General features: G+C 38.6%; 1 protein-coding gene across 2 annotated transcripts in view; it reads left to right on the top strand.

Moving 5' to 3' along the window:
* The window catches only part of PKN2 (protein kinase N2), a 120429-nt gene extending 114827 nt beyond the window's left edge, over window positions 1-5602 (top strand). For both annotated transcript variants that reach the window (XM_056123176.1, XM_056123175.1), the window contains 3 exons: window positions 2283-2390; window positions 2720-2800; window positions 2888-5602. In XM_056123176.1, the coding sequence (XP_055979151.1) occupies window positions 2283-2390; window positions 2720-2800; window positions 2888-3091 (393 nt within the window). In that variant the 3' untranslated portion in view covers window positions 3092-5602. The remainder of the gene's footprint in view (window positions 1-2282; window positions 2391-2719; window positions 2801-2887) is intronic.
* The last annotated feature ends 7520 nt before the right edge of the window (window positions 5603-13122 follow it).

Below are 13122 nucleotides of genomic sequence, written 5' to 3'. Positions count from 1 at the left end.
CCATGTCAGTTTATAATCTACTTGCAGAAACAAGGAGCTTTAACATCTTAACAAATCCACAAATCTATCTGTATTTAGAATGACCATTTTCAAATACGAGATTGTCTGATCAAATAGACTTGAAATTCAGGTTGAGAAGCTTGTGAAATAGAGTTTTCCCAGACTGGCTGTCTCAGTCCCAAAAGGAAACAGTAGGGCTGGGATGTGTGAAGGCAAACGCTCCTAATGTGTGAACCCCTGTGTTTAATTATCTAGCACTGTAGCACTGTCCTCCTGGTGTTCATCGATTTGCTCGAGTGAGCACCAGTTGCATCTCCATTGTGAAACTTGTTACTGTTTTTGGCATATCAAATATACCACGGGCAGCTTGCCAGGCCCTGCCATGTGGGCGGAATACTCTCAATAGCATGCCAGTTTCGCCAAGAGGGACAGACGAATCAAACTTGGGTCGGCCGCATGCAAAGCAAATGCCCTACCCGCTGTTCTATCGCTCAAGCCCAGGGGGTCGGGGATGATATCAGGCCCATATCCTGTTCCCCCTTTACCTCCACCCCACACCCCAGGTCTCCCACTGGTCACCTGGGGGATGAGTTCATCTGCTGCGTGTCCCCATCCCTGGTCATCACTGACTCAACTATCCCCCTGAACTAGGTAGGGCAACCCCAGGAATCTGCACTTGGGCCTGGCCAGGCAGAGACCAGGGGGCTTCAGCGCATACCCAGTACCTAAGAGAGAAAAACAAATTAAGTGCCATAAAGAAACACTACTGCCCACGTAGTAATGATTTAGGTGGTCAGAAGGGTAATTCAATGGTCCAGGTGCATGCTTTGTACTGGGAGAGGTAGGTGTGATCCCCAGACTTCACTTGGTGCTCCAAGCCCAGTAGGAGCAACACTGGAATTCTGAGTTGGGAGCGGCCCCTTAGCACCAAGAGTTACCCTTAAACAAAAAAGAATTTGATTGGAGGCCAGAGCAATAATACAGTGAGTTGGGATGCTGGCCGTGCATGTGGGTGACCCAGATTTGATCCCTGATACCCCATATAGAATCCCGAGTCTACTAGGAATGGCCCCAGAGCACAGAGCCAGGAGTAAGCTCTTAGCACCACCAAGTATGACCCCAAAACAAAACAAAAGCAAAAAAAAAAAACTTTTTAAATAATAATTTGATTTATTTTAAAAGAATAAACTAAAGTTTCTATAATCAAATAGATCATTTATTAGTTATGAGAATAAAATTGACAGCTCAGCTTTAAAAAGTTAGGTTCTGAGTACAGTTTTCAAAGATTCCTCATTTTTTTATTAATGCTACTTTTCTCCTTAGCTGTTAGTAACTTTCAAGGACCCAAATTGAACCTAATGTGGCTAATCTCGGTTCCCAAATAGACAATGAGAAAATAAATTTAGCAAGACTGACTTATTTCAGTGACTTTAAGCACTGATACTTAGACATTTGATTGCCTAAATTTTAAGGTAATTGAGTATATTCCTAGCATTTGTGACATGCTTTAGTAAAATCACATTTGGCAACCAACTTTTCAGCAAAGAGAATTTGTTACCTTACATTTCAGATTATTATACTGACTATAACTATTTTTTTATGACTGTAAGCCATAACAGGAATTTTAACACAGTTAAATTTCACTGAAATGCCCAAGAACCTATTATGTATACAGGGCTAAATGTTACAGGAAATGTATACTTTTACATTTTTCTTTCAGTCTAATATTACTGGCAGCTTGGTGTTGTCATAATACCTGCAAATGTCTCTGTGTTTTGCCACCACTAATTTGCTCTTGAAATTGAAATTGAAATCTAAATCACATCCATGTTTGATGTATTTCTGTAAACGCTATGTTTCCTCTATATTTATAACACTTATTGCCATATTTCTGTATTTTCATGTGATTGAACTTCTTAAGATTGTGTCATATATATATTTTCTGCTGCCTAATAGCCCCTCAAAATATTGACTCAGCCATTTGAACGTGTGAATAAAATTAAAGACTTGAGGTGAAATTAAATGAAAAATACTTTTGTACAAATGTACTAAATGTATAAGGGTAGTGAAATTAATTAAAAGAAGAATTTAGTGAGAATCTCTGATATATCCTCTAAGAAGTAATGGACAGACGTACTATAACTTCTTACAGTCCTATTTAGTTTTTTGTCCTCGTGGATTTGTTTTTCTGCTGTACAGGATTCTTGATTATGCTTTATATTGGTAATAAAGACTTTACTATGTTGAAACTTAATTTACTTACTCAAAGATATTATTTCCAGTCCCCATTTCCTGGTGATGATGAAGAGGAAGTTTTTGACAGTATTGTAAATGATGAAGTAAGGTATCCAAGGTTCTTATCTACAGAAGCCATTTCCATAATGAGAAGGGTAAGAATTCACGGTTTTAAACATTAGTTGTAAGAGCTACATCTAGTGTTCTGGGGTCAGAATTGGGGGTGTCATGCCGTGCCAGGGATGGAACCACAGCCCTTGCATATACAAGGCGTTTGCTCTACCACTTTAGCCACATCTCCATCCCTTTTATTTTTTATATTGAAGGAAATTTACAAGTAGAACTTTAGTAGTTCTTTTTTAGTTCATAGATAGTTTAAGTGAGCATACTGGGGGGAGGGGGAGCCTAAATCTTTGTGAGATATGGGAAATTTTGTTACTGAAGTTGTTGGCTTTTGAAATTTTTTTACCTTATATTGTTTTAGCTATTAAGAAGAAATCCTGAGCGGCGCCTTGGAGCTGGTGAGAAAGATGCAGAGGATGTAAAAAAGCACCCATTTTTCCGGGTAAATTAAAAAAAATTTAAATGTTAATAAAGCTATGGCAAGTAGAAAAAGGGAGCTAAATTGGTCATTTTATGTTTTGTGATTCAGCTCACTGATTGGAGTGCCCTGATGGACAAAAAAGTAAAGCCGCCTTTTGTGCCTACCATTAGAGGCCGGGAGGACGTCAGTAATTTTGATGATGAATTCACCTCAGAAGCACCTATTCTCACTCCACCTCGAGAACCAAGGATACTTTCGGAAGAGGAGCAAAAGATGTTCAGAGATTTTGACTATATTGCAGATTGGTGTTAAGCTCCTAGACACTGTGAAACCAAGTAGACTGACTCACAAGAAGACCTCCTAAAAATACCAGCCCTTCGTTTGCTCTCTGTGCCACCATAAGCATCCAAGTTTTTTTAAAACATGAAGATTCGTTTTAAAGTACTATTATAATACCTTCTCGAATGTGGCTTTTCAATTTATTTTCAGCATAATATCGAGCACTGGAAACAATTTCATGGAATTTAAGCTGAATGAACATCTGCCATGAAAATCTATCACAGATGAAAACTTTTGGATCAATAATAATCTATTTAAAAATGAGAAAAAGCACTCTTCTACAATTCCTAGCTTTACCATTTGCCTGACCTGCCTTTACGTGAAAGGAAAATAACTTAGTTAACTTCATTTAGCTATCTCTATAAAGAGAGAAAACGGGCTTGGAATGCTAGAATAAGGCAAAAGCTCTAATTTTTTTTAAAGAAATTAATGTAATTTTTTAAAAATGTAGTGGCATATACCATTTAAACATATTTGATGGCTTTTTAAATGAAATGAATTGATGTTTTGTAATTTTTTTTATATTTATTTAGGAGAAATAAAAATGTTGCCTTATCTTTACCATAAAACAGAGCCTCAAAGCTTTCCAACAGAAGCTATCTGCCAAACATTTTTTTTTTTTGTCTATTAAACCATGCTGAAACAGGAACAATTAAAACATCAGCATTTACTTTAAGTTTTAAGAGGACTCTGACCAGCCTGAACTGTTATCTGTATGCATTCCCAAAGTCTAGACTCTTGGTATGTTTGGTCATACCTTCTAAAATCAGTGAACTGATTATTCCTTTTCAATAGTCATTGTACATTTATCGATCTAGTTCATCTTGTTCTGTGTCTACTGTAGAAGGGAACTATATCTTTGTTAAAACATAGGGATTATCATTGTATACATGCTGTGAACATGTATATGTGCAAGTTGTAATGTATTCTATGTTGTAGGTTTATTATTTAATTTCACCACTTCATCACTTTGTACAGTGGCCAAGCAGACACCTCAAACTCCTCCAGCATTTACATTAAGTGCATTTGTACATTTTGGGCCACTGGATCCAGATTTTATATTGGCAGTTACTGAGGGCAAAAGCAATATATTATAATAGAATGTATAAATATTTTTGATAAAACAGTCTATATTTTATAAAATGTATTATGACACTAAAACTGTACCTCAAAAGTCTCAAAAATAATTTGATCAAATACTTTTTACAACTTTTCAGAGGATCCATTTGTGGTTTTTTTCATGCTCTCACAGGAAAGTCTTTTTTGCAGACCATGACTTTTCCACTTGCCTGGAATATTTTTTGGTATTTTTCCTCCTACTCTATGATTTCATTATTTCCCTGTAGTTCAAAAATAACATCTTTTATTCTGTGCTTAGCATGTTAGGGTCAAACTATCTCAGGAATAGCAAGTTAACTCTAACTGTACAGGATTAACCATTTATTCACAGTAATCTGATGTCTTAAAAATTATTCAGGTTTAAATCCTCTGAAAAATAGAAAAGCATGTGGATTTATAGTTGCTCTAAAATCATTTGTAAATATTCCAGCCTTGCCAAGGTATGTTGGCATGTTTTAATCCTGAGAGAACAATTAAAATTGTTTAGAGACTTCATATTTTTTCAAACTAATTATAACCCAAGATCATTTGGGTAAACATCTTAGGGAAAGGGGGAACAATACATTTTTTTAGGTGTCATTTTAAAGTACCAGTTAACTTTCATAGGAAAGGACATTAGAGGATCTTAGCTTCATTGTCTTACTTAATATAAACAGTGTTAACATTATAAAACACTAAGTACTTTTGAGGTACAGTCTGCTCCAGTTTTCCTGGTTCTCAAATATGCATAGAAAGCAATGTCTGGGATAGACTTTTAGCATTAAAATTGACATAGCATTTTGTAACTATGTGTTGTACAGAAAATTTTTAATGAAGTCAATCACTAAAAAAAATTAGAGGGCAGGGTATATTCACACAATTAAGCTGAAGAAAGCACTAATTTTTTCTGTAGTTTTAAATATATATATATTTTAGATTTAAAATTTTTAAACTATGGAGTGTAAATATATTTTGTATTACTGTATGTGTAAGTGACTGCTTTAAGCACTTTGAAGGAAATTTGGATATTTTCTGATGGTACACTATGCATTCAAATGAAATGTGCCTTTAACTATTGTCATTCTAAGAAAAAAGTGTTTTGCAGTCATAAATTACCACAAATGCACAAATTAAAGTTTAAATAGATTTTAATTTGTAACTTTGGTTTTAAGTATTATTTCCTTTTGGAAACTTCCTATTAGTCAAAATGTGTGTTGGTTTTACAATAATAGTAAGGACCTCAAAGACTAACGTAAACCTTATTACAAATGGTTTTTATTCTAGAGAAGGACATGATCATGAAGAGTCAAAGTAAAATTGTCCATAGGTAGTAATGGGAAAGTTTGTGTTCTTATCTAAGATCAATAGTATCTTTTATTTTATGAGTTTTCGTGAAATGTATTCAATGTACTAGATACTAAGAAGAATAGAAAGGTAGAAAATAAAACATCAGAGTCTTCATAAATGAAGACTAATAGACATTGATGTTAAAATGCAAACACCAGTTTTATGTATACTTTTCTCCTATTTGAAGTTAACTTATTTTAAGATCTGACCCTTCAGAAAATGAAGACAGAATACTTGCCCTTTTAGATCATTTTATTTAAAGTTACAAATGGAATATTTTAAAAATATAAAATATCTGTGCTGTCTTGTAACACAAGTTAGGGTCATGATGTAAATAACCATTATATGTTGATTGGTTTAAAACTACATTACAGATTCAAATCTTAACAAATTTTCATAGGTGCTTCTGCTTTTCCCAAAGAAGCTGAAGGTAAGTCTAAGAACCCAAAGAAGCACATGCCATAAATCCACAGATGTTTGCCAATTCATAAATCATAATTTTAATTTGGAATTGTTATTTAGAATTCTTTAGAAAAAAATTTAGAATTGTTATTTACCATCTATCACTTGAAATCTAGTGTTTCTCTGAGATATTCATCTTATATGTGTATAGGTATTAGCATATACATTTAAACATAATCATGCATAACTATCAGAAATCTTTCATAATTTCCACTTTTTATAAAACCTCTAGGACTTCCTATAAGACACATAATTTGAGACATCGCTGGTTCCATCAATGTAAACATGCTCTCTGGCAATCCCGTAATAAGCAAACAATTACTATATGAATCTGGACAAGCTGAAACTGCAGCATCCAAGAATAAGGGTGGGAATACCCAAACACAAGAGGGAGAATTTTTTTTTTCCACTGTGATCACAGGCATTTTATTTTACAGCTTCTTACACTATGGCTGAACTCCAAGAAATGCCATGGAGGCATCGTGTGATGGTTCTGTAAAGACAAGTTGACTCCTTGGAGTGGCTGCTGAATGGCTCCTGGCCCTTTCCCTCTCTGTCCTGATACCCACAGGCCTGGTGTTCACTTGACTTAGTCCTTCTCCCTCTTGATGGTTCTCGATGGTGTGGGGGTGTGGGCATGGGGATGGGGGCAGGGAGGGCTCACACCCGTCCCTAACTCATGTTCTCAAAGTGCCTTCCTGATTGGCAGTTCTTTGACAATATGAATCAAATGACAAAGCCCAAACTATGGGCTTGGGCATGATTGTATGAAGAGTGCAGCCAGGCCACAGTCAACCAGAGTGGGACTAATGCAGTGACAGAACCATCAGGAGGTTGTGGATGGGGGAGGTTTGGGTCATGCAGTCCAGGTCTCTCCTCACTGGTCTGTTTTTACTCAATAGGCACTTTACACATAAGATGTTGTGTGGGGGCTAAAGCGATAGCACAGCAGGTAGGGCGTTTGCCTTGCATGCGACTGACCCAGGTTCGATTCCCACCATCCCATGTGGTCCCCTAAGCATTGCCGGGAATAATTCCTGAGTACATGAGCCAGGAGTAACCCCTGTGCATTGCCAGGTGTGACCCCCCCCCCCCCAAAAAAATGTTGTGTGGAACTCAACTCCACAGCACTGACACTCATCAAAGACATTATCTCAATGTCACAACTGAACTGAGTCCACAGAGTAAGCCAATGCAGTAGGAAATTGAAGAGGGCAAAAGAACTGAGATTGCCAAAGATACTTTTCTGTAGCACACAGCACCAACATCCTAAAGAAGACCTTGCAATAACACCATAACATTGGAATTTATATTCTAGACTAAAATCTTCCAGTTTTTTTAGGGGTTTTTTGTTGGTTGGGGTGGGGTGGGGGTTTGGGTCACACCCAGCAGTACTGTGTTGAGTGATCACTCCTAGCAGTGTTCAGGGGACTATTTAGGGAACCAGTGATCAGACCCAGGTCAGTGACGTGCAAGGTGAATGCCCTACCTGCTGCTGTACTGTCATCCCAGCCCTCCTTGTGTGTTATTCCTGTATTACCTCTACAATCAAATACTTGCCAAAGAAAAGCTTCTCAAAGATAGGGGGTTAGAACTTCCACAAAGACAGATATCACACTTGAGAACCAAAAAAATAAAATTACAGACATTCTCCAAAAGATTATAAATATTTGAATTATATAGAGTAGCTTGTATTAAATGTTAAATAATTTACCAGATAAGCAAGTGAAATAGAATTTTTAAAGAAATATTTAAATTGAAAATACAGTTAATCAAATTTGAAAACAGTGGAACAGTTAGCAGATTAGACAGCTAAAGAGAAATGGTGAACTGGAAGTAGTTATCTGAAAACTCAATCCTTAATAACTCAGATAAATCCTCAATAAATCAGATAAAATCAGAAAACACAGAAGCAAGGTTAAGAGACATGGAAAATGAAAAACCCAAGGGGTCAGAGCGATGGCACAGCAGGCCTTGCCTTGAATACAACTGACTGGATTCCATCCCTGGTCGCATATGGTCCCCCAAGTCTGACATAGGTGATCCCCAAGTGCAGAGCCAGGGGTAACTCTGAGCAACGCTGGGTTTGCCCCTGTCCCCCTCCCCACTCCAAAAAAAAAAAAGATTTGAGAGAAAAAAAAATAGTGTAATGTTTAAAGGTAGTGGCCATAATTTTTTCAGAAGTATTTTTCAGGCAGAATAAATATACTCAGAGCTACCATAGGCGATGTATTGAGAGATGACATAGGACCTCTGTCTCTAAAGAAAAGATTAACAGTTAATTTCTCACTAGTAACAGAGCAGTTGAAAATGATATGTAGAAAGTATAAGTTTTTGAAGAATGAGTTGCAGGTGTAAAAATTTTTTTAAACATTTGCCATCAGGCTGGAGAGATAGTACAGGAGTTGAGGCCCTTTGCCTGGCATGTGGCTAATCCCAGTTTGATTACTGGCATCACATACAGTTCCTGGGTCAGAGAGTCAGGAGTAGGAATTGAGCACAACTGAGTGACGTTTACTATTCAAGGATGATTAAGTCATTCAAGAAGGAAAAGAACCCCAAATCATTCTAAACTACAAAAATGATTTGGTGTATTTTAGTTTGGGGGTTTTGCTTTTTTTTTTTTTTTTAGGGGGGAGGGTGTTGTTTGCATTGACTGCTGGTTTGGGCCACACAAGCAGTGCTAAGAGAACCGTGTGCAATGCTGTGGATGCAATGCTTGTCTCCTGTATGATCCTTTTTTTTTTTTCAAACTAGGAGTACTGCTATTTTTTTCAGCCATTGATTCTAAGATGATTGAATTGGACATGAACTCCACACATTACTTTTTTTTATTCAGAATGTTTATTATTCTTTTATTATTATTTAATCACATTGAGATACAGTTACAAAGCTTTCCTGTTTGAGTTTCAGTCATACAGTGATCTATCACCCAACCCTCCACCAGTGCACATCTTCCACCACTAAGGTATCCTCCCATATCCCCCCGACCATTTCACCCCTCCCCCTGCCTCTATGGCAGACAATCTCCCCCATACCCTCTTTTGTATTGCTTGTTATGAATAGCATTAGATGGGGTGTGGCTAAAAGAGCAGCCTTTTGCTCCTGGAATTCTAAAATTTCAGATAATTAGTTCGATTCCTCCACCCCTCTCAGAGAGCCCGGCAAGCTACCAGGAGTATCTCGCCCGCACGGCAGAGCCTGGCAAGCTCCCTGTGACGTATTCGATTTGCCAGACACAGTAACAACAAAGTCTCCAATGGAGACGTTACTGGGCCCGCTCGAGCAAATCGATGATCAGCGGTAGGGCCTTTTAGCTTTTCTTTTTTAGCGTTTTAGGGTCTGGAGAAATCTCTGCAGTGAGCTGCTCGTTTCAGAGATTCCTTTGTGTGTTTCTGGATCAAGGCTGTTAAGGAGCTTAAGAGCAGCCAGAGACAGTTTGTGAGCTTGATGTCCAGGGTCCCATGGGGATGAGGGGATGAGAGGGACCAGCCCATCCCCTATCCCTTGAGACTTGGAGTTTGTGGCCACTGAGCCTGTGTACCTGCACTTCTTGTGGAAGTTGGAAGTTGGCAGCCGCAGGGATTTTTAGGGGGCAGGTGGAGAGATGATGCCCGCCCCTGTCTGAGGCAACCCCTCCCCCCCCCCATGAAGTCAACCTGGCTTAAAGTCCGGAGGCATCTCTGCAGCGAGCTGCTTGATTTGGAGATTCTTTTGTGTGCCGTTGTCTGTTGGCCTTTGTTTCTATCTTTTCCAGAGAAATAAACTCTGGCATATGCCCTGCAGGAGGGCTCCCACTTGCCCACATTGCACCTCGCCACCAGCCCTAACTGCAGCTTTTGATCTCTTTCAAGATTTACCTATGGGTCTCTGAAATAAGGCCAATAAATGAGCTTGTATAGCTGAGCCGGAGGTGGTTTTTTTTTTTTTTCTTTTTTTTTTTTTTTCCCCCTTTATTTTATTTTATTTTTTTTAAAGTTGTAGATTTACAATTTTTTGTGCTTTGGTTTCAATTATACAATGATCAGATACCCATCCCTCCACCAGTGCCCATTTTCCACCACCATGGATAATATCCCTCCCACCCCCATCCCCCCATCCCCCCGTCTCTGTGGCAGGGCAATCCCCTGTGTTCTCTCTCTCCTTTTGGGTGTTGTGGTCTGCAAAAGAGGCATTGAGTGGCAAACATGTTCAGTCCATAGTCTACTTTCGACATGCATCTCCCCTCCTGGGAGGATCCTCCAAACATCCTTTATTTGGTGCTCCCTTCTCTATCTGAATAGCCCTTTCCTGTAGGATACCCGGCTGGCCTCTAAGTTATGGAGTAATCCTCCTGGTGCTGATCTCAGCTATTCTTGGGTATTAATCTCATACTTTGTTACTTTATATCCCCCAGATGAATGCAATCTTTCTATGTCTATCCCTCTCTTTCTGACTCATTTCGCTTAGCATGATACTTTCCATATTGTACCACTTGTATGTAAATTTCATGACTTCATCTTTTCTAAGAGCTACATAGTACTCCATTGTGTAGATGTACCAAAGTTTCTTTAACCAGTCATCTGTTCTTGGGCATTCAGGTTTCTTCCAGTTTCTGGCTATTGTAAAGAGTGCTGCAATGAACAAACAAGTGCAGATGTCACTTCGACTATACATTTTTGCCTCTCTGGGATATATTCCCAGGAGTGGTATTGCTGGGTCAAATGGGAGCTCAATTTCTAATTTTTTGAGAATCGTCCATACTGTTTTCCAGAAGGGCTGAACCAGTGGACATTCCCACCAACAGTGAAGGAGTGTCCCTTTCTCGCCACATCCACGCCAGCATCGGTTGATTTTGTTCTTTTGAATTTGGGCCAGTCTCTGAGGTGTGAGATGGTATCTCATTGTGGTTTTGATCTGCATCTCCCTGATGATTAATGATGTAGAGCATTTTCTCATGTGCTTTTTTGCCATTCGGATTTCTTCTTTGAGAAAGTTTCTGTTCATTTCATTGCCCCATTTTTGGATGGGGTTGGATGTTTTCTTCTTGTGGAGTTTAACCAGTATTTTGTATATCCTGGATATCAACCCCTTGTCAGATGTGTATTCGGTGAATATCCTTTCCCATTCTGTAGACTGTCTTTGTATTTTGGTCACTGTTTCTTTGGAGGTGCAGAAGCTTCTTAGTTTAAGATAGTCCCATTTATCTATCTCTGTTTTCACTTGCTCGGCCAGTGGCGTGGCATCTTTGAAGATACCATTAGCTTCAATGTCATGGAGGGTTTTGCCAACTTTATCTTCAATGTACCTTATGGTTTCTGGTCTGATGTTGAGGTCTTTAATCCATTTTGATCTTACTTTTGTACATGGTGTTAGGCAGAGTTCTGAGCCTATTTTTTTGCATGTAGCCGTCCAGTGATGCCAACACAATTTATTAAAGAGGCTTTCCTTACTCCACTTCACATTACTTGCACCTTTATCAAAGATTAGATGAGCATATGATTGAGGAGAGATGTCAGTGTATTCAATCCTGTTCCATTGGTCTGCAGTTCTGCCTTTGTTCCAGTACCATGCTGTTTTAATTATTACTGCTTTGTAGTACAATTTGAAGTTCGGGAGGTTGACTCCTCCCATTTTCTTTTTCCCAAGAATTGCTTTAGCTATTCGTGGGGGCTTATTGTTCCATATAAATTTCAAGAGTGTTTGCTCCATTTCTTTGAAGAATGTCATGGGTATCCTTATAGGGATTGCATTGAATTTATACAATGCTTTCGGTAGTATTGCCATTTTGACAATGTTAAGTCTCCCGACCCATGAGCAGGGGATATCTTTCCATTTCCTCATGTCCTCTTTTATTTCCTGAAGTAGCGTTTTGTAGTTTTCTTTGTACAGGTCCTTTACTTCCTTAGTTAAGCTGATTCCTAGGTACTTGATTTTCTGGGGCACAATTGTGAATGGGATTGTTTTTTTCATGTTGCTTTCTTCTCTCTCACTGTTTGCGTATAGGAAAGCCATGGACTTTTGGGTATTGATTTTATAACCTGCAACTTTACTATACGAGTCTATTGTTTCTAAGAGTTTTTTGGTGGAAGTTATTGGGTTCTCTAAGTAGAGTATCATATCATCTGCGAATAGTGAGAGCTTGATTTCTTCCTTTCCTACCTGAATGCCCTTAATATCTTTTTCCTGCCTAATCGCTATTGCAAGTACTTCCAGTACTATATTGAACAGCAGTGGAGAGAGTGGGCATCCCTGTCTCGTCCCTGATCTTAGAGGGAAGGCTCTCAGTTTTTCCCCATTGAGGATGATGCTTGCTGTAGGCTTGTGGTAGATGGCTTTAATTATGTTGAGGAAGGTCCCCTCTATACCCATTTTGGCTAGGGTTTTCATCATAAAGGGGTGCTGGATCTTATCAAATGCTTTCTCTGCATCTATTGATATGATCATATGCTTTTTATCTTTTCTTTTGTTGATATGGTGGATTATGTTGATTGATTTCCGAATGTTGAACCATCCTTGCATCCCTGGGATGAATCCTACTTGGTCATGGTGTATGATCTTTTTGATGAGTAGTTGGATTCTATTTGCTAGTAGTTTGTTGAGGATCTTTGCATCTGTGTTCATCAGGGATATCGGCCTGTAATTCTCTTTCTTTGTGGTATCTCTGTCTGCTTTTGGTATCAGTGTGATATTTGCTTCGTAGAAACTGTTTGGAAGTGTTTTTGATATTTCAATTTCGTGGAAAAGCTTAAAGAGTATTGGGAGTAAGTCCTCTTTAAAGATTTGGAAGAATTCACTAGTGAATCCATCCGGGCCAGGACTTTTGTGCTTGGGGAGACTTTTTATTACCATTTCAATTTCCTTGATGGTGATAGGTCTGTTCAGGTATTCCAGGTCTTCTTGGTTCAGCCTTGGGAGTCTGTAGGAGTCTAGGAATTTATCCATTTCCTCGAGGTTTTGATGTTCCGTGGCATAAAGCTTCTCAAAGTACTCCCTGAGGATCCTCTGAATTTCTGTGGTTTCTGTTGTAATGACCCCCTTTTCATTTCTGATTCGGTTTATTAGGGTTTTCTCTCTCCCTTTCTTTGTGAGTTTTGCTAGAGGCTTATCGATCTTGT

This window comes from Sorex fumeus, unplaced genomic scaffold (genome assembly GCF_029834395.1).
Source record: "Sorex fumeus unplaced genomic scaffold, SorFum_2.1 ptg000047l, whole genome shotgun sequence".
NCBI classification, from domain to species: domain Eukaryota; kingdom Metazoa; phylum Chordata; class Mammalia; order Eulipotyphla; family Soricidae; genus Sorex; species Sorex fumeus.
Note: the sequence above shows the minus strand (reverse complement) of the source record. Positions and strands in the feature narration are given on the sequence as shown.